General features: G+C 39.5%; 1 protein-coding gene across 9 annotated transcripts in view; it reads right to left on the reverse strand.

The window, feature by feature from the left end:
- The window catches only part of ARHGAP12 (Rho GTPase activating protein 12), a 75380-nt gene extending 53216 nt beyond the window's left edge, over positions 1-22164 (reverse strand). For 2 of the 9 annotated variants that reach the window (XM_042043043.1, XM_042043038.1), the window contains exons 1-2: positions 19207-19416; positions 16958-17709 (exon numbers count right to left, since the gene is read on the reverse strand). In XM_042043043.1, the coding sequence (XP_041898977.1) occupies positions 16958-17709; positions 19207-19333 (879 nt within the window). In that variant the 5' untranslated portion in view covers positions 19334-19416. Of the gene's footprint in view, positions 1-16957; positions 17710-19206; positions 19434-22020 lie in introns of those variants that run through there. The other 7 variants (XM_042043044.1, XM_042043036.1, XM_042043035.1 and 4 more) reach the window with 7 other exon arrangements.
- Positions 22165-22786: the final 622 nt, after the last annotated feature.

Here is a 22786-nt window from a genome sequence, read left to right on the forward strand (position 1 = left end):
CCCCCCCCCCCCCCCCCCCCCCCCCCCCCAAGTTACTTATGTATGGAACAAAGAATTAAATTTTGCAACACCCTGATCAGGAAAACAGGGAACTTTCCTTGAAAGTTTAAGTGCAGTTCAGCCCACAACCTTCAATAGCACTTATGGTATTCCTGCTTCTGTCCCTATGCAGTGAGAAAGAACCATAATGCAGTTGTTCTCCATTTTCCTTTCTCACAAGGCTTTGTAAACAAGGTTGCATTACAAATCTGTAACCCTCATCCTGAAAAGCAGCACATTCACATCTGAAGTTTGAAACAAATGGAGAAGCTATTTAAAGTATACAGTAAGAAGCTGATTTATTGTACAAGTATGCACAACTGAAATGTTGGGTTTTAGTCCTTGTTTTTTCTTAAGGAAAATCAGCAGCCTATAAGAAAGAACAGTACAGTACCATGGTGATTGGAGCATTAAAAAACTGAAGTAGAAGAGGCCTCATGCTGTCAAAGAAGGAAATAAGTACCCCAAGTAGCTCAGGCAGAGAATAACAAATATTTTTGAGATGACTAAGGATAGCTCTTCCTGTCACCTCAGAGTACAGAATACAGCAGTAGGATGAAAGATAAGAGTGAAAAGAGAAGGATATTTTGTTTACTAGCTTAAGTCCCGCACTCGGAATGCAAACACTGAATTCTGAAGAACATGTTTTTGTCAGCATTTTGAGAAAAACTGTTTTAACATGAAATCTAACATGTGGAATACTTTACCTATGGAGCATAAAATAAAACATTTTCCTCACAGCTTCTTGAAAAATTAAAAAATATTGCTAGTATTAATTTTTAGTAGAAAAACCTGGGTCAGGAATGGTGGGAATATCTTAAATCAATTTAAGCAGGGAAAGGTGCCATATTCTCCTCTCCTCTGCAAACCACTAGGGTATCTCAATACTCAAAATAAGTTAAAGCCCAGAAGTGTTATAAAATCATACCAGTAAGGAAAGAGGAAATTTTCTCTCCCCTCCCCCCCAAAAGAAAAATTTAAGGACAATTTTCTTCAACCTGTAGCAAAACTGGCATGGATAAAACAAGAAGCTGCCACTGGGTCTAGTCATCCTTCCAATTTCAGACATTCCCACAAATCTGAGGGATGAGTTACAGACAATCAAACTTCTCTGATTTCAGAAAAAAAATAGGGACACACCCCCATTTTCAGTCATGTCAACCTTATAGTGATCCTGTCCTGTTCACGGAGGTTAATCCCAAAAAATTAATAAGATGCAAAACAAATCAGACAAGAAAATATACACAGTGCTATACTTTGTGGGATTAATACATATTTTTTCAGAGCAAGCAAGTTCAACAATGGAAAAAAACCCACTTCCACATTCAGAGATGATCAAAAAGGCAGTAAAATCATCTCTATACTAAAAAACTTTCCAGCACAGAATTTAAGTCACCCAAAGCAATATACTGAAATGTGCCAACAAGTGGGAATGCTTGTGCTTCAACTGTGCTTCTCCCCTGACTGTGAATTATCAACTTCATTATCCTCAGAATTGCAGCTGTTAAGTCAATTCCCACGTACAATTTGCAAAAACAACCCCAAAATGTTATGAGCTGGCAAACCACACATGTTTAATTAAGAGTAGTTATGACCTGTGGCCATTTCCCCCAGTTCGATTTCACAGCTGCAGCACTGACAGGAAACTTCAAGTCATTTTTCTTCCCTGAGAAGTTGCAAATAAGCAAATGATGAAACAAGCTGCATTTTGTAATACAAAATAGAGGTCTTGCAAACTAAATGAACTGAGCTTTGGGGCTTTTGCTTAACTTCTTTATGCTTCTGAGAAATGCAGTGCAATCCAGCAATCTAAAATCCAGTATTCATCTGTTGAGAAGCAGTTAATTGTAATTTTCACAGTTCAAATATAACTTCTACGTTGCCATTAGGATAAAGAAAATTCTGTGGATTGTATACCACAGTAACCGAGAAAGAACCACAAAATAGCATCTATGCATGCTGCCTATAGCATGTCTATTCTATCTTAAATGAAAGAACTGGTGAAGGGACTAAGGCAGCGTGTCACATGGTCTAGAAACTTACTTAAAAAAAGGGGAGAGAAAGAGCGTATGCCACAATATTCAAAGAACAATAATGAATGGGCACATCACCAATTCCCCCAGAAGCTCAGCACAGCTATCCACCCTCAAAAGCCAAAACTAAATCTGAGTATCTCTCCTCTTCCAACAATATTCCTTAAACATAACCCAGTTACAGGTTTCACACAGAAAATTATTGCATTATGTCCATTGGTATGTGTTACAAAACGGGTGTCAGAACATGTTCCAAAAGTCCCTTATGTCCTACATGGACTGCAGAACAATTAAAAAGCTTGGTACTATCTATTCAACATAAAATGCTGTGTTTGCTGTAGATGCCAACTGTGTAAGTAACAGGACACCCACATACACACAAAAAGTCTTACCCCAGTTTTCTGTGTGGACTTCCTTCACTCAGACAAGCATGAACATCTACTGTAATTAAATGTTTAACAGAAATGCCCCTGCTTGTTGGCAGGTCCTTCTCAAAGTTTGAGGATGAAAGACCCCTTATGAAGAGCAGAAACAAGGAGGTAACAGCCTGCCAGAAATGAGGTGGTGGTGTGTGGGAAGGAGGTCAAATATACTGATATTTGAAGTAGACTCCATCTCCCAAGGCCTGCTGCCACACTTATATCAATCCAGACAGGGTCTGCTAAAGATGCACTGATCATAAAGATTGCATCTGGTCTTCCCAGGGACGGCACTGCCTTCAAAGTGGAGTCATTCTGACTACGAGCAGCACTGCTGGATTAACACCATAAAACCTTTTTGGCATTCTGGGCTCCAGGAATGAGATAAGACTCTCAGAAGTAAGAGAAATGAGTGAGAGCAGCTGTAAGTGAACCAGAGCCTGCAATAAAAATAGGAAGCAGAGTTCTTTGTCACATCCCTGCCCATCATGCAGACCGCCTGGGCTGACTGGTACCACACCGGGGAGCGGGAAAACACAGTCATCCTTCTCACTTCTCCCATGATTGGAAGACTCACTAAAAGTACAATGAACTGATGTAATTGAGTTCTTTCTGCCATGCAACACCGTTTTTCACTGCTGACAAGAAAAACTGAAAATCACCTCAAGCCCTAGATATCAGAGATTCATTCCAATTCATCAATAAAATGAAGGACTTATTAAACTGCCCTAAAAAGAAAATATTGCCCCTAAACAAAAGACAGGAAGGAAAAAGGAAGTCAGATTCAGATATCTGGCACTAACCCACTCTGAAACTTACTCCTGATGATCCAAGTGAAAGAGGCCACACTAGCACACACAATCCATGCTCCAGATTACAAAGCACGTTCCAAAATACTGGGGGGTGAGATGTAATCTAAATTAATTTTAAAAACCCCAAATAATTTCTGTGATTTTTTTTTTTTCCACTGAAGTAGCATTTACAAAGTCTTCTGACAAATGTAAAACTGTGACTAAATGTAGAGAGTATGTTTAAATGGACTAATTATATACAGATGCTTTTGTTGCCAGGAATCTATTTTGTAAAACACACTAGAATTTAAAATTATGTTAAAAGCTTTCATGTAAGAAGACTTGCATTAAGAAAGACACAATAAATTACCAGCGCTTTGTACAAAGGAATGCATTATGGTACTCTTGACATACAGTGTGAGGGAGTTCTGGAAACACTGTCAAACTTCATTAAGAAGAATGTTATGCTTACTCAATATTACTAAAACATTCCAGGCTTTTTTGAGTGTCCTATGCAATAAAGCAAACCTATTAGCAGTACATTATGGCTGAGATGGCAAGAATTTGCTAATAGTTTCATGCTGATTAAGCAACAGGCAGTAAGCGGTGCCCTGTGCCCGCCACAGCAAGCACAGCCCTCCCCCATGCTGCTGAATTATAATTCCGTGCTCAGCATTCAGCGGATCAGCTGGAGCCACCAGCCTTTAGAGAACATTCTCATTGAAACTACAAGTATAATAAAGTATGGCAGCACTATCTGCCAAGCTGTCAGGAAAAAAACATGCTTTAAAGGACATATATGTACGCTAGAGTATATAGTAATGCTCAGCACATGAAGCTGTTCTTGCAAGCTGACAGAAAGCAGGTGTTCATCTGCAGAAAACAGAGGTGGAATGGAAGCTGAACTTGCTGGGAGCATTCAAGAGAAACATACACTAGGATAAAGGGCATGTTATTTTTCTACAATGGTCATGAGTAAATGGCACACCTTCAGATGCCTGTTGCATTTATTTGATGATTTAGATAAAGCAGAATATCACAAACAAGTGACATTTAAAGCATTGCTATTTCTGGAAAAACAATAATTTTTCCATTAATAAAACAGCCAGAAAAATTAACGTATTTAGAATTACTGGATACAAGAATACTTTGCCATTGATTTCTACGTTGTTTTCCACGGAGATTTCCATTCAGCTCCTATACAAAGGTGAATTATGCAACTGCAGGCATTGTAGGAGCTCCAGGTTCCAGGTCCCACGAGGATCTGTAGAGTAACAGTGCTGAAAATGGATCAGTCCACTGCCCAGAGAGCCTTCTGCAACACTGCTGTCAGTACAGCTTATTCTGCTCGATGAATGTTATGATTCTGCTGTTCAGTCACACCAGTTACATAGTACAACAGGTATATTAAAGATATAAACCTTGTTGGGAAATTGAAGTCGATATAAATAAAGCCTGAATAGGCTTTAGGCTAACATTGCTGCAAATGCTTTTGTCTCCACAAGAGCAGTAATTGAGTGTGGAGAGTGATTAGCTGTATCTTCTAAATAACACTCACTGGAAGTGTTATAGCTGTGCATTTCAGATTGCCCTTGAAATGGGGGATTAGAGGATGGGCAAACAATCTGGCACAGCAACAGTACAGCAATCATAACAAAACCTCCAGTGAAGCCTCAAGCTTCAAGATGAGCCTTGCAGCCATAAATCCCCTCAGAGGAATGCAGGGAGATGTTAAACTGCTAAACTCTGCTAAGAACACATACTTTTCATTTTAGCATATAGATTCATCTATTTTGAGCAGAAACTGAAGTTTTATGCCCCCTTTTGCCACAGCAGTATAGAGCTTGTAATGGTTGGCATACCATGACAAAATGCATCTAGTAGCTTCAAGTTAAAAGTATCAATTTAAAAAAAAAAATCACTTGTAAATCATCCCTTTATTGAGATTCTTAGCATAATGCATAAATATGAGAAGATCCTTCAATATGAAGAACATTCAGACCAAGAAGCTGTTTGATATGCTTTTTGATTGCTTGTTTCCATAGGCTTCTTTCTCCACATAAGCCTCCCTCAAGAAAGACTGAAGCTTAGAGATGATACAAAAGCCATTTTCCCCACACTATTCATAATTTTTAACATATTTAAACAATTTCAGCTAACAAATAATCTTTTAAATTGTTAAATTAAAATTAAGACATCATGTTCCCACTTACTCATTTATCTTATTATTAAAATAAATAATCTAAAATTTCATTATTTTAAAAATCAAAATTCATTTTCACCTGGCAGATTTCAAGCAACAGTCAACACATTAGACTTTCCTATCTTTAAAACCCACTAGTCTCTGTATTAGATTATCTTTTCTTAAATCTGTATTCAGATCGAGTATCCTCTCACATGTTTACTGTGTAACGCTGAATATAATTAGTGGGTTCTATGACAGACAGCAAGACTTTTTTTACGAGGTGCAAGACAAAGTCACTGTATAACAACTCAGAGAAGAGATTACAATTTCATTTTCAAAGGAGTCTTTGGTATTTTAGGACACTGCATTACTTTGGAATCCTCCGTCCCCCACTATATTGGAGCAGGACATTCACTGGCCTGCCTGAAGCAAACAAGCCTTAAGGTAAAAAGCAATAGATGGAGAAAATGCTTGACATTAAAATGAATATATTTCTTGTTTTTCCAATACTTTATATGTATTTTGTGTTTTAAACTCCTCTGACCAGGAAAAATACTTCAGATTTTGGCACTTATGGAAATAAAGTTCACAACTCCACTAGAGAAGTGCTTTAAAATTAAATTCCCATTGTCAGTTGGGCTCTTAACAGGCTCTTTATGTATTGTCACCTCTAGTATGCATAATTACTCAGCTGTTTAGTTTGCATGTTGAAGTTTCTAAATAAACAATAAAAATCCCACATTTATCAGCATCCTTCATTTATATTGGAGGGGAGAGAGATATAAAGAATTAAGACAAAATGCCACAAGTCCTTCTAAATTCCCAAGACACTGCCTCTATTCTCAAGACAATATACATGCTACAGCACGCAAGCAAAACTCTTTAAGTTTTGTTAGTGCTGCTTGAACCCCCTCAATCTCATGTATTTTAATGACTTAGGACAAAGAACACCTCCTATTACATCATGTGTAACATTTTTTCTGGTAATGAAGGATAAACTAGAAAGCCAAGTCTCATGCCAGAGGAGACATAGAGAGAAGATTAGGTCAAGACTTCAGTTTAAAATTTTGCCTTAAAAGATGTAATAGGATGAATAAAATAAGTGTTATCAGTTAGCATATTTATATATTAGTATGAGGTGTTTCAAATTTTGAGCAGAGAACGAATATTTCCCTCAGTTTAGGACCACACAAAAAGAAGCCTGTACATAATTATGCCATGGTGCTGCCAAGATATTTTCAATTTTCAACTTTGAACTGAGCTAGAACAGGCTATGTTCACTCGAGTTTTAACACTGTTCTGCAAAAGTATACTGAATAGCAGGATAAATATTTTTAGAAGTATATTCAACCCACTGTGCCTAACTTAAAAGAAGTTAGAGATTTTTTTAAGATCACTTTTGAGGGCTTTTTAAAATGCTAAAGGCAAGTACACAATTGTATAGTTAAAGACTTTTCTCAAAATCGCAGAAATAGTCAGCTGCTTACAGCAGAATTAAGCAAAGCAATAAAATTCTCACGGGAATCTCAACCAGGTTGCATCTTTTTTCCTCCCTACAACTACTGAAAATAGAAGTATTTGTTCTTTGACTGTATTTCTTCGTCTGTTTCTCTCTACTTGCAGACAGTTTGTTGGCACTCAGTGTAAGGACAGAAAGCATGAAACACTCAGCCATGCATTTCTGCAGTTTTTCTTCCCCTTTATTTTCCTTACACTAGCAAGAATGTCTTTCATTTTCAATAACAGCTATTTCTGCAAATCAGTATCCAGAAAATGAAGTATACCTTTGTCATTGAATTTTGTGTTTCAGCATTAAAACGTTAATCTGCAACTACCACTTTACTTCAATGAAATTAGATATTAAACCAGCAATTTTTGTTTCAGATGGCAGTTAAGAAGATATAAAAAGATTCAGTATTTGTGGAATTTTATTTACTTTGTAATTCTGAGGCTGCACTCAAGCAGATCCAACCATACCAAAGACAACATAAAAGGTTGGCTCAGGGCTCAAATCACCATTTAACATAAAATTCTCTGAGAAGCAAACCAGCAGTTTATGGACAGACAGCGATGATGCGAGAGAAGGATAAGCACACAGAATTCCTGAGACCATCTATGGACACAGAATTTAAATACAGCTCTTCCAGCTACTTTCCTCAGAAAATTGACTGCAGAGAAAGAATTTTTCAGTGTAGTATCATCCTACCACAACGTTCACTTCAATTGTTTTAATAAACAGCACACCAAAGACCTGCAGCAGCTGGAAAGAGCTCTTTTACAGCCTTCCCAAATGCTGTACAGGGTATCATCACACCTTAAGTTTGGACACAATCTGCTGAGGCTTTAAAGATTTACAAAACAAGAAAAGAAGAATAAGAGAGTTTAGAGCTAGATTTTTAGCACAGCACTTGGGATTTGGATTTTTCTGTTTTTCCATAAAAACAAACAAACAAAACCACAAGCCCAAGTATGTATCTAAGTTTTGATCAACTGACTGTGACAGCAGCAAAAAGGGATGCAATACAGTTTTTACATATATAATTAATTGAAAAGTAAACAAAACTTGAAAGTAAAATTTACACCTTGGTGCATCACAACCCACAACCTGCTGATTTTATCTAGAAAAGTGTAATTTCTAGTGTGTAATGTGAGTTTTGGTGCATGCTGTCCCACCTGCCTTTTCTTTTGAATTAGTGCCAAGTGCCAGCCTCAGCAGGGTGACAACAGAACCTTTAGGGATGCCAACCTGTGGGTTGGCATGTTCCATGTTCCTGCTATGGGAACAAGTGCTCCCAACCTTGTGAAACACCAAGACAGGCATGTCTTTGAGACTGAGACATGGAAGAATAAAAAGAAAAACTATCTCAAGTTTAACTTCCCTCACTCTGTATGTCTCCTCAGGCAGTCACATAAGCGTAACCCTTCAGGCTGGCAAAGGCAAGAGGAAGGAAAGCAAGTGAAGCTGAAGGCTGTAGCTTTTACTGAGGAGGCTGCAGTGGGTGACTGATGAGGAGCTGCCATAGGCACAAGAGAGCAGATGAGCTCAGCGAGTGGATGAGCGATGAGCAGAGGGTCAGAGGGACAGCGCTGTGTGACCACTGGGCCACTGACAGGGCCACGCTGCCTCTTCTCAAGCTCCAGCTCCCTGCCTAAAGCAAGGCAGCCACAGAGCCTGGCTGTGAAAAGCCCTCCGGGAGGAAGCACTGCAGTCCTCTGGCATACTCTGTGGTGCTCGTGCCCATGAGCTAACACATACTACAGCAGGAAAAGCACAAAGCCTCAGGGAAGTATGAAAATGCCATTACAAGTTAGATTGCAGCACCCAGGAGGGATGATCAGTACAAAGTCACAGCCAGGACAAATGGACTTATCTGGATGACAGAAAAAAGACAGTACTGATGAGTACATCTCATGAAGTTTTTGTGAGGAAGCTTAAAGTTGGTAGTCACACTGTATGAGATGCAAATCAAGATCAAGAAACAGAACAGTTGCCCCTGGTTTTTTTTTATATCCCATATATACAGAGAATAAAACTATATACTTACATATCCACACACATACATAGTCCCCTGTGCCTAAAGCACAATACAGTTATGCATGACAAACATCTATTAGCTTTTCCAGCTGGATGCAGATAACCAAGAACTGATATGGATAGTGCCAAGCACATTGATAGAAGTTCAGTGGTGAGGTTGGGGGGAGGAGGGAGCACCTGTATTCAATTTCAGCAGGAAAAGCAAAGTCACTCAAGAACCTCATTTACTGTTACAACACTTTACTGCAGGATAAACCTTCTTCTAAATACTTAAAAGACAAACAATAGTTATGTGCAACACTGTAACATTTCTGTTGTATCATTAATCATTTCTAAACAATATCCCAGTGATCTTTCAAGCTCTCTAGAAAACAAACGTCCATGCAATATTACTAGACACATCAACCAACCAGTTGAGAGTCCAGAAAGTTTGTTAATTGTATTTTTGTTTCTATCAGACATAACATTTTATTACAGTATTACATAAGGACACTTGTTCCATGAGTCCCATCACATCAGTGACACTAAAAACACAAATGTGTCCTCGAGTCCATCAGATCTGCTGACTTTGCACTAGACTGTGACTATTCAGGTTGCCATAAAGGAGTTACTTACAGGCTATTGACACACTCATCACAACACTGCTTAGGCCAGCACCACCACCTCCCTGCAGCACTGGAAATAAATATTTGCAGAGCCAGGTGGTGACTAGAGCAAAGTGATTCAGCTGAACAATAACCCACAAAAGCAAAAGATGGCAACTGTGTACACTACACACTACCAGAAAACACACATAAAACTCTGCTCCTCAGCACTGCATTTAAACAAAATAGAGGGAAGTTATTTCATTTAACTAGATGATCTGAAGATCATCCAGAAGCCTTAGGCGAACCATTTTAAAAGGTTCATATTGAAATTCAAAATGTAACATGTAATTCTAGATTTAAAATAGGAGTCTAAGTTTCTAATCATGATTTTGATTACAAGCAGAAGTTGAAGCCAGATAATGTAACATCAAAACTCAACATAAGTAATAACCTAAATTCATTCAGACAGCTCCTCAACTTCTAGCTTTCATTCACAAAACTTACTGGAATGAATTAAAATACAGACTCCAAACACCCATGACAGTCTTCACAGCATCATTGTACACAAGCTCCAAATCTCTGCCAAAAGAGTTTACAAAGACAGGACAAGCAGATACAAACTATCAAAAGATGGGGGGGAGGGGGAATATACCAAAATTAAGGCTGCTTTACTTCTCAACAATCCCTCAGATATTTCAGCAACAAACAACCTTGAAGTCAGGAGTCCTGTGCATGCAACACTAAGTGCACCCACTCTCATGTAAGATTTCTGCAAAGCCTTCATGGAACTGTTCCATGTCTCTGCTTGTGCTCTTCTACACTATTTTCAGCACTATTACACTTCCTTTTCAACGAGAGAGAGGTCGGCAACTGCCTGTTATTTAGAACACAGAAACACCATCAAATTTGCATTCTGCATTTTTGTTTTGCACCATTTCCTACTACGGACACTCTCTATGCTTGTTTGAATGCCTCTCTGCACTAACCTAGCACTTTCACATCTACCAGAACAGAACCATAATCTATTAGAAATCTACTGTCTTTCCCAAGAACTAGGTCAGAAGTCCTATTACGACAGGCTAAATTCAAAATTGATACACGTAATCTAACAGTACATTGTCCAGTTACTCACAATCACAGAAGTCATTTGAAAATCCTCAGTTCTTATTATCCTGAAAGACTGGTTTGTCCAAAATTATTGTCCTTAGCTTTATAACAAACTCCACATAAAGGCAAAACCTACTTCTCTCTATCGTTTTTAAATCAAACATACCTAGCAAGGCATGTCAGAGACATATCAGCTGCTTGGGTGCTAGATATGCACAGATTTTGCTTTCTTTTTTTTAAGCACAAATGTCTACTATTCCAGAGAGCTGCCTAAAAAAAAGGGAAAAAGTGTTTTGCATTTTATTCTACAGAGTCATACGTTCCCTGCCATTTTGTCATACTGCTGTGAAACAAATGATACTTTCTTTAGGATTCTACAGAATAACAGCACCTTTGTTCTATAGGCAAGCACTGCAATATCAAACAACTGCCTAAATTGTAACCAGGTAAAGACATAGCAAAAGCAATTGTTTGTACCCAGAGTTATGTGAGAGAACAAGATATGATCAACTATTCTCAAAACAGTCTCAAGCAGAGTTTTACCTATCACAGTCTTTTCTATGTCCCTACTTCAAATGACAGAAGCACTGCCAAAGAGAAAAAGCAAGTCCCAGTATCTCCAGCTGCTTTCAACTTCGGCAGCAGTGAGACAAAACACCCATTCCTTTTCCTACGGCTGCTTTCCTATTTAAGCATTTACTCCATCATCCCTAAAGGTTCTGTCATCACCCTGCTGAGGCTGGCACTTGGCACTAATTCAAAAGAAAAGGCAGGTGAGACGGCATGCACCAAAACTCACATTACACACTAGAAATTACACTTTTCTAGATAAAAACAGAAAAATCAATTCCATATTATGACTGTTATTCCTTAAGTAGTGCAGCCTGAGCTTTGTTTGAGCTAGTAAGTAATTCCACCAGGATTAAAGGCACAGGTTTATTCATGTAAGTCAGTGCACTGGAAGTTCCATTTCATCGTTTTCTGCATGATATTAAGGTAAATACGGGTGCAAGAGTCAAAAGACTGTGTTGGCACTTGCAGAATTTTAACAGTGCACTAGATGTTCGTTTCAATTCTGAAAGCAGAACATGAAACTGCATGTACCAAGGAGATCTGTAGCTTAGTCAGCTGAGCATTCAAACACCAGTATTAGAACAAGCCAGTCAACTAAAACCAACTTGTCTCATAGGTCATGATTTTCTGACAACTGCCTCATAGAGCTAACACTTGTGCTTGCTGTTTATTTTTTTAAGGAAGGTCAATCTGATTTGCAGCAGGGATGTTCAGAGGAGCAAATGGGATATCGGCTGTAGGCAGTATTAGTGACACACAGGGGCTTCTCATTTTAGGGTACCTAAATCCAGAATCAGTCACCTGGACCAAGAAGGAGAACTGTCTGCTACCTGACTTACATATTAAAACTACAGAGACCAAGCTGGTCACAAACAGCACCACTGTAAAGTGAAACCACCCAGACCTGTTGACGCTGTGTAGGAAACCCCCCCCACCCCCACATATACAAAACCAGCCAGGGAAAGTATTCCCTAATATTATCTGTCCAGAACCTTTGAGTTTTTAGTGTAATTTAGCAAACATTTCAAGCTGTTTACAAAGTTCCAGCAGCAGCTACTGAAATTACAAAAAAAAAAAAAAAATTAAATTAATGTTTTATAAAACTCCTTAAATTATAAAGCTTTTAGTCCCTTGTCATTGAAAGCTATTCTTCGCCTCATTATAATGGGCGCATTTCAGCATTTAACATCATTAGAATAACAAATGCTGTTTTTAAGAAGTTAAGAGATTAAAGGATGGTACTTAAAACATAATTCAAACTATTACATTATACATATCATAATGAACATGTTCAGTTTTATTAAGAAAAAAATCTTGCATGCTTCCTTCATACTGTCGAATTACTCATCTCTTGGACAAATGAATGAAATAAAATAAACAGCATGAAATTTCTTTTCGTAGAAGCAAACTAATTCTGTGCCCCACAAAACAGTGATAGCCATTTATTTCAGAGGTTTAATGTTTGACCAGCAAGGCAGTCTAACACCAATGATTTGCCACCAGTGACAGAGCCAAGAATGCCCAGATCTCCAGAAGATGCGATCTGACATCTACAGAAACACAAAATATTGTTTTCCTGATTAAAAAGTTACTGCAATCCCACAGAAATTGCAAAGGCAAGACAGAAAGAGCTCTTCAAGATCTTTACTACTCAGAATTAATCAAAGCAAAACAGCCATCCTAGTGATAATCCCCTTTAGTGCTTCACAGTTTATGCAATAGTCAATTACTAAAGAGGATGAAAGACAGAACAATCTTTGCAAATAGGTCACTGTCTATATTTATAATGATTAAAACCAGCTTGCTGCTAAAAGTAACTTTTAATAAGCATAAAAAGTAACATTAAGACAGCGCCATGTATTTACTCTTAAATACATTCTATGTCTCCTATGACAAAAGAGGAGGTAACATGCATCAGAAACAAAGTTACTTCCCATAGGTCGTGAATTAGCATTGCCAAAAGCAGATTTTAATTTCAGTCTGTAATGATTTTATTCCAAAGCATCATCCTCAAAGATAACACCTAAACATTCTTGACATGATCTCTGAACTTACCCAACTCACTCTCTCCCTGTCTGCATACCTTCTGTCTCAAAACTTGTTAGTAGATTTTACCAGCAAACATTGCCCAAGGTGCTTTTTGAAGACCACTTTTAATATCGTCTCCTTCTGCTTCAGCTTTTCTTGCCTGTTTAGGCATGCCTGAACATGAAATTCCTGTTTCTTTTTTTTTTTATACTTTAGAAAAATTACTCAGGTCTCTTGTTTCTGCTGCATACTGCTCAGACATCCCATCTGCTTCTTTCAAGTACTGTCCATATCTGCTAAAGAATGACTCTTTCAGAACTTTCCATATCCTTGCCCTTTCCCTGGGACCACGGCATCACACCTGACACCATTTTCATAAAATTTCATTGAACTTCATTGATTGTCAGAGCTTTTAGTGCCACCATATTCTCAGTGTGAATGCACCCAGCTGTGCATTCACTCAAACCATTTCATCCAGTTCCAATTCTACCTGCAGTTACTGTCTACACCAGAGATTTAAATCTGGTTAAATTGAAGCTTGTTTCCTCTCAAGCCCTACTTCCTCTAATTACCTCTAGCCTTCCTACAGTTCAAGTCTATAAACTGACATATGGTTTGTACAATGCCTTATCCACCAGAGTGGCAACCAATAGTTTTAATTTCTTTGCATAAAATGCCAGGAATGCTCATAATCCAGTCCTGACATTTCTCTTGACCAGACCCTTCACTACATCATCATCAGCAAATATTTCTGGTCACACTGCCACGTCTCTGTCCTTTACTTCACATATTTCATCTGCTAAAAAATCCCTTCTTTATGCACTACTTTGGAGGCTCTGGATCTTCCAGTATTTCCACAGCCAGCAAGCCTATGACTTCAAGACTGTACAGTTGCAGAACCTGCACTTCATTACCAGAAAGGATGAGGAGGATAATCTTCAGGGAATAATGTAACCACTTCTTAGAAGGATCTCACAAGAGAAGCATTCCTCTGTATCTCATATACTTGTACTCAAGGACAGTAAAAACACACTGAAGGTCAGGCTAAAACTGAATACCATCACCTCAACACCACCAAAAAGTTACTTACATGATGGTATTTTTAAGGTAATTCTAGCTTCTAATCTTACAAATTTAAGAGAAAATACCTGTAGTTTAGAGTTTATTATAATGCAGACTGCATAAAACTGAACTCCACAGCAGGCAGAGGAGGGAGAAGCAGTCAGTCTTGTGAAGTGAAATCCTGTTTGTGCGTGAAAGCCAGGAACTTGATGTTCTCACTACAGACTAAGAGCAATAAAAACAGCTTTCTGAGCCATTAATTTCTGCACAGCTGATTTCTACTAAACAATGCTCATTATTGAAAGAATTCTAAAAAAACTGCAGGCTGTTCCAGTGAGAAGGCTGGCACTCTGAACATCTACACTGAGCTAACGGTGACATCAGTTCTACCACTGCTTTAATCCCCACGGCTACTAAATGTCAAACATTTTCATTGTATTTAAAGAGCTTGCGATTACACGTGATGAGATTAAGTTACAAAATAAGGCAAACTGCAAGGCACAGCGAACACCCACACTCTTGTTGTCCAAGAATTCTGATACTGGCAAGTTCTTCAGTAACATCAGTCAGAAACTGAGAAGCATTTTCCACAGTCAAAATGTGGCATTTTTAGCATTTGTTATTTTTAAACACTGTGAAAACTCCCCCCTTCAGACCTCCCATAACACAGGGTCTGCAATACATGCATTGCTGCCCCTCTCAAATACAAATTTATAAATTGGCTGTAGCACTGAATAAAGTATAGTGGGGTGGATTGGGAGAGGGGAGAATGGTGAAAAGATTAAGTGTCACTGCATCAAGAGGCACAAAGTCCGGTGGAAACTGAGCTGCAGGCCATATATTTATTATTGACAAAAGACACCCATGTAATATTAATTCCATCTGCTTTACAGAAGGAAATGCATCAAATTATAGTCAACACAAAAGAAGGAACTGTCCTAACATGTAATATAATTTTTAATGTGGTAAGCTCTTTACAGTGTGATATACTATCTAAACATTCCTTATTATTTTCATAATTTGTTTGGCAATTGATTAATATGGCAGTCAACAGGCCAACACATGCTTCTAAAATAAATATCTAATAATCATTTTATCGTGCCAAGTTCTAAGCTGTTCATATCAACTGCGCTGAGCTAGGGCAGTGCTGTAAAGAAAGTGCAACAAGGCTCATGAATTCTCACACTGCATAAGCAAGACATCACTGAAGAAATTAAATTCAGTAATCCTATTATTATTTGGGGGAGGGCTGGTGAAGTTAAAACTAACATAAAACATACAAATATTAGAGACATGATGTCCCATAACTAGAGAAACTCTGAATATCAAGAATGAGGCCAAGAATACAGTAGGATACGGAAAAGCTACTGATTCAGAGTATTTCAATAAATATATATACATACAGTTCAAGACTCTGTAATTCACCTAATCAATCTTGTATCTTTAAGATCTTCCCACACTGACTCATTCCTAAGCAGCTTTGTCTTCATTGTTTCTTATTAGCAAAGTACCGATTCACAGCTCTCAGTGCTAAGACTTTTCATGTCTAAAGTTAGCATCAAGTTTGATTTGAGATCCTCTGGTACTCTGAACACGTGCTGGCAAGTGGGATTTACCATAACAATCAGTTTTTATCCAAGCAAAAACACTTTCACACTACAGATTAAGTTCAAGAGTAGGGAGCTTTTAACAGAATTTAAAATAATTTAACATGTCCCTACGGAAAGACGGGGGAGGCAAGTGTGAGGTGGGGGAATTATCTACATATACACACATTTATAAATATATGTGTAAGCACACATACATCACCGGTTAAAGAGCAAACCTGGATTACAATAGACTAATTAACTTGGTTACCCGTACCAGAAGTGACCTGATTAAGTCAGAGTTCTAATCTTTTGATGGGGGTGGGGGACGCCTGTTTAAAAAAAAATTAAAAAGTGAGAGAAACTGCTTTATTAAGGACAAAGGCCGTCAATGCTCAGTTTTAGCCTGAAGTAGGAGTACATCATTCCTGAGATTCTTCCATACTAATTAGCAAACTCACATGTTTTGAGTTTTAATCCAGAGTAAAGTTGTGAGAAGCGGAATTGGCAGGGCTGACTCATTAAAACAGTCTACAAATAAAATGATCCAGCCAGAAATTAAACTCCATGTAAATCTTAAGTGTAATTAAACCCACTAAGACATTAATTTACAGTTCTTATGCTATCTATACACAGGGAAAACTGACAGTAACTAGCACTATTATTTCAATAAGCCAAGTAGCAAGGAGTTACATCAGCAGGCTCCCTTCCTCTGAAAGAAAATATAACCCAAAATCAGTGTCATATTAAACCAATCTTAATACAGAAACACTACTGTTCTTTCTTTAACTTTAAACCACAGGCTAATGTACCTGGAATTAATTCCCACAGGACAGTAATTCTGCAAGGACTAGACACATCAACTGTTTCGATTTCAGTAACAATTTCATGCTGAGAGAAGACATTTTTACTTAAAAAATCAGAATTTTTTGGGGAATAAATCTCAAAACAGTAGCAGACAATTACGGCAATAACAAAACAAACCAGACATGGGGGCCATTTTTTAGCTTACCTGCACTTGTTCTGTGGAACTACTACTGAGTTCATCTCCAGACTCAGAATCTTGGTGAATTTTTTCTGAGCCTTCTCCTGCTGAATCACAAGATTGTTCATGCAAAAAGCTAGTCTTCTCTATTTCCAAGAACTCTGGGCATGGGAAATGACCCATGGAAATGGTTCTAAACTGATTGGAAACCTTGGGAGATTGCAACTCATTGTTAAGTTTTCCATTGTTTTGGGTAAGGTCCAGACTCAAACCAAAAGTTTGACAGGGGCTATTGTTCGGTCCCAGATTTTGATTGGCATCTCGAACTAAGCAAGACACTTGAACTGGAGAAGATTTCCCAAAACTAGAAAGCTCTGGTGACTTATTCACATTTTCTGTGGATCTCTGTAATCCATGTGTCAACTTCAAGGTGTTATTTGGCAGCATGCTTGCCTGCTTCACAGGTGGCATCAGTGCTTTCCGGGGTATTTCCTTCACATACTGTGCTGGCACATAAAAGGGTTTGGAATTTTCGTCTCTTTTGACTTGCCACCAATCATCATTAGTCTTTTTCACTAAGATGTATTTTTCCCCTTGCTTGATCACAATTTTCTTGTCCTTGGCCTCATACTCATAGTCATACTCCACTTGAATGTAAAATTGTCCTGGAAGCATCTTCCCACCCTTATCAGCCATTTCTATCTGGAAAGATTTCACCTTTTCAGACAAAAGGTAAGCGACATTCTGTTTCGGTGTTATTTTCCTGTTAATATTCAGAGCTGTAAGAAAATAAAAAAAGTGTATGTAATAAAGTGGCTGTTTAAGAGCACTCTGGAGAAAAATAATTTTTAAAAAATCCTGCCAATTCAATTTATGTCAACCTTAGATTAATTGATGGGAAAATGCAGTATTTTCAGATATCTTTCTCAGTGCTGAAACAGAAAATCAGTAAAACAACTTAGGTCGCCGACTTAACTGTCCTATTCACACAAGCCTCCTGCTATCAAGTAGTTCATTAGCTTAATTAATCAATTAGTTATTGTTTCTATTACTGAATAACATTGATTAATCATTGGGGATTTGGTGGGGGGGCTGATCTGAGTCAATCTCTTGCTTACACATAGGCTTAATTTCTTTGTGAAACTGTTACTACACTAGTTTTAATCAAAATAATCCAAAGAAGACTTATTTACCTCACAGAAAACCTGATCTAACCAAATGTTTAAGGGCTAGACCTAAAAATGCAACCAAAAATCTCAACAGTAACAAAACAGGACTATGAACCAAAATGGATAATGAAGGAATTACTAATACATGAAAATTCTGAAAAGTACTTTTCAGCATCTTTATAAACCAGACAACTGCCACTGCATCCACACCCACAAACTACAAATTCTCTCTATTTAATCATGTAGCATGAATGTCCAAATTCATGGGTGGGTAAACATCAGTCTTGCCAACTTGCACTGAACACAATATAGTAAACTAACATGAAAGGTAGGATTTTAAATCTTGAAAATCAAAGCATTTAAGTAAAGGGCAAGATCTCCATCATTCACACAGAACGTGGGAGAATTCAAGTAAAATGCTGCCATATTTAGTCTTATAAAGATTAACAAGCACATCTTTTTATTTTTAAATGCATGTTTCACAAATGAGAAAATTTATGTAGAAACTTGCAGCTCTGCAAGTTAAGACTTTGTGATGAGATTTGTAGCCTTTACCCTGCCACAGAGTGGAACTAATGCAATTCCATGCAGGCACACATGTGCAGAGTGAACTCAGCTGCTAAATGGGACTAAGGACAGAAATAACAACAGAAGAGAACTTCTGGGGAGATCAAAAGCAGAAACCACCACGAATTGTTCCGTTTTCTTTTGCCATTTCTGGTATTTGATTTGAGCCTTGAAAAAAATACATTTGCCACATAACTCAGAGATAAAATAGAAAGTAAAAAGCTAAAGTATTACACCAAGACAGAAGTGCCCATCTTTAACCTGTGTCTCTCTCCCACAGCCCATGTTCTTTTACTTCGAAGAAGCATTTCCCAGGAAGCCACCACCATTTTCAAGGCTCCAAATAGAATCACAAAGTCAGATTGACAATTTTATCAGACTTGGCAGAAGGAATGATGGTACCACATTCAACAAAGCTGACAACAGGAACACAAAGCAGTAGAAAAGAATGCCAGGATTCTGGTGTTTACTCTCTACCATAAAGCAGTGCAGTGACATTCACAGTCTATTTACAGCCTCTGTACAAAACAACTTGCTTACCTGCTACTCTACATAAATAGGTGTTTTTAAGTGCAGCTCTGCAGTTGTTTAGCAACAGCAGCAGAAAGTAAACATGAACAAATTGCAGCCATTCCCACTCTCTTCCTAGTTTTGGAAGCTCTGCCATGCAAACGCTATTTTTTTCTTCTTAGCAAACCTGACTCCTTCCAACACTTCTTCAAAGCTGCTACCAACCCCTTTCATGGCTTCCAGGTCAGACACCAGAAATTGCAAGTCTTACCAAGCTGCAGTCTATCCCAAAGCTCTGTTACCTCAAAAAGCTGAAACATAAGACAAGGAGTCTCTTTCTCCCACACAGAAACCAGAGAGAACATAAGCCTCTGGTTTCCCACAGAGCTAACAAGTGTTTAAAAGCTTGGATTTATTCATTCCTCTCTTGATGGTTCCATATGACTATTTATTGAGAATGCATGCTTAACATTTTTTCAAGACAGAAAGGTTCAACAGGTTGTATGTTATGTTTAAAAAAAACCCAAAATTTTGAGTACAACTCAAATAAAACAGAACTGATACAAAAATAGCTCTATCCACTTTTGAAGTCAGTTTTGCAGCCTAATCCCTCTCCAAAAAACAACAACAAAAAAGAAGCAACAAAAATAAGCAGCAAAATTTTTGGTCTTTCATCCAAGCTGCAAAACCATCAAGTCAATAGCAAACATTTGGTAATGTTGAACATATGATAAAAGAGAGACAGGCTGTGTTCAGCCAGAACACTAAAACAGTTTTACAAACAGATCACATCATCAGGATGGAGCAAGGCTCTAATTCTCCTCCTCAACTCAAAAAGGTAAGAAATATGTATTGTATAGGTGGGAAATTAACCCTGTAGGTCAGCAAACAACTACCATGGCCTTGATTTCACAGATTCAAATGCAATAATTTTTATTTTGCTTGAATTTTTGTAATGCAGCTCTTGTGTCACAAAAGGTAGACTGCCTGTACTCTCTGTGTAGCCCAGGGCACAGCTAATTGTAACGTCCTTTCATGAAGCTGTCTCATATAATACAGTTTAAAGAGCCAAGGGAGCCTTGGTCAAACCTCTGCTGTGAGGGGCCTACAACAATGCAGGTGTGAATGCACAATATTGACACTTGGACTACTGACTTTATTGTGCTACTAGTCAACAACTGAAGTGATATGGCTGGTCAGTCCTTGTAACCTCATGGTATTTTTTACTCCTTACCATTTACCTCTCATGCTGGATGGCACCCACATTGGTAAAGAAGGTTGAATTAACCTAATTAGAGGATGAGAAGTATGAAAAAATCATTTACTTCCACAGAGAACATCTGTAAGCTTTCATATCTTAAATAAAGTCTCAGTATCTGATGAACAGATTAATAGCAAATGGCCTTACTAAGAAAACTTATTCATGAACACCAAAAAACAGACTCAGGCCTCACTTTCCTCCTGGTGAAGAAAACCCCAATTGCTACTGGGCAATTCATCTAAGGTGGGTCACATCCCCACGTGGACACACAAACCACCATTTCACGGAGCAGTCACGCAGTCCCACGGGAGCAGAGCCTGGCGATGCCAGGCACGGCGCCGGGTGCGGTAGCCGGTGGGAGACAGGCGAGCAGGGCTTTCACTCGACGCCCGGGCAGAGAGATCCCTCCGGACTCTGGCTGCCGATGGAGCCGTTCCCATCTCTTACTCAGCCAGCTGAGTAAGGCTGGCAATCCTGGGTGTTCGCAGAGGTCAGCTCCTCCCTTCCCCCACCCCTCCGCCCGCGGGCGCGCCCCTGCCCGAGCCGGCACTGCCCGCTCGGCTCCTCCCGGCACCGCGCCGGCACCGCCCGCTCCGTACCCAGTGCTCCGGGGAGCTCTCGCCACAAGCGGATGCACACGCAGCACCAGGGGTTCGGCATGCCAACACTTGCCTCTAGCTAGATTTTATGTGCGTCCCCACAAAACGAGACGGTTTTTATCTAGACCCGATGTGACAGCTCCAGTCACCCTCAGACAGGCAGGGATCAGAGAGCTGTAGGTCTGCTCAGAGCTAAGCCTTTCCTACAGCAACCTAAAACCTGCAGCTGCACCCTCACCTCCTTACAGCATCCAGTCTTAACTACAGAATGATGCTCTCTCGATTCATTCTCAAGTACATGCAAATGCTTGAGATGCATGGTCCTAAGACACAGAATCATAAATATGATCATATATGATACACATACAGTATGCTCATGTATTGTATGAGATACGATCACCCCTCCCTTCAGCATTATCCTAGAACTCAAGATCCCCTCCCATCTTCTCTTTTGAAATTATCAGGCACAGACCATTTACTTCTCATCTTCCAGAACCAGGTAACTGAGACTTGGGAAATCACCTAAAACACTTTTTGCTGTTTATTTTCCTCTAGGAAAAAAGAAAAAACCCTTACTGGGGATAGAGGATTGTTACTTACTTTCTAATACAAGCAGATGGTAAGTTGTTAAAAATGCCACTGAGTATTAATGGATTGCCTTAAATTTCTTTGTGTCACCTTGTTCACAGTGTCCTACAAAGCAGCAGGAGTTGACTTGTGTAGCTTTTTCCATTTTCAGCATCAAACTTCACCAACTACTGAAACGAGCCCTTCTGCAGTGCTGATACAGAAATAAACTCAATTATGAAGGCTAAATTAAGATAAATTCTTAACAGTTCAGGCCAGATGAGATAGCCTGGCTACACCTCAATAGATTCCATGATTCTGCTTCTCCCTGGGCAGTTTTCTTAGAAGTTCAGGCTGTATGTGCATGACCACTGCCTGGGAGACTGGTCCCTTGTAAGACTTCGACCCTATTCATACCTTTCTTCCCAAGGGGCACCACTGCTTGTCCAGCACACCTGACTCCGCAGCCAGTATTTTCATGCAAACCAGTCCTCACCGACGCCTGTAAGAGCCACCCTCTGCAAAGTCTGCATCTAGAGCATGCAAAAGTTGCATACAGATAGAGGCAAATGGAAATAACATATATAACCGAAACACAGACAACTCAGAACCTGTATGAAAACAAGCTTAGCCCTTCACTCTTTCCTCAAAGATTACTAACACAGTTAGAAATCGAGCACTACTTTCAAGTAAACTACCTACCCGGAGCTCAAACACCTTTAAACGCTAGAGGCATAATAAGCAACCATTTAATAATTGCCCATGACTCAGTGCACTGAATAAGCGATGCATTTTAAACAAGTGTCAGGACAACTTTTCAGCGGCGCTGCAGCCCCCCCCCGCACCTCGGCGAGCGAGCTCCCAGCCCCGCTCGCTCCTCGGCGCGGGCTTTTGTTGAGCTGTTGACTGCGAGGGCCGCCTATAAATAGCGCGGCACGGCCACCCCGACCCACCCGGCCCAGCCACCCCGAGTTGCCGCGCTCAAGTTCACACAAGGGCGCCAGACCCCGCCGGCCCGGCGGGGGCGCCCGGGAAGGGCGGCGGGGCCGCCGCTGCCTCCCTTTGTTTCCCGCAGGTGAGCGGGCGCCGCTCGCACACGGCAGCGCGGGCGGCCCTGCCCCACCGCCCCCGGCAGCGAGGCCCGCGGCAGCGCCCAGGTGCGGAGCTGCCTCCCGGCGCCGCC

The sequence above is a fragment of the Corvus kubaryi genome, unplaced genomic scaffold, assembly GCF_017639235.1.
Source record: "Corvus kubaryi isolate FWS band 111438036 unplaced genomic scaffold, C.kubaryi_AGA036_p1.0 37398, whole genome shotgun sequence".
Lineage (NCBI taxonomy): Eukaryota > Metazoa > Chordata > Aves > Passeriformes > Corvidae > Corvus > Corvus kubaryi.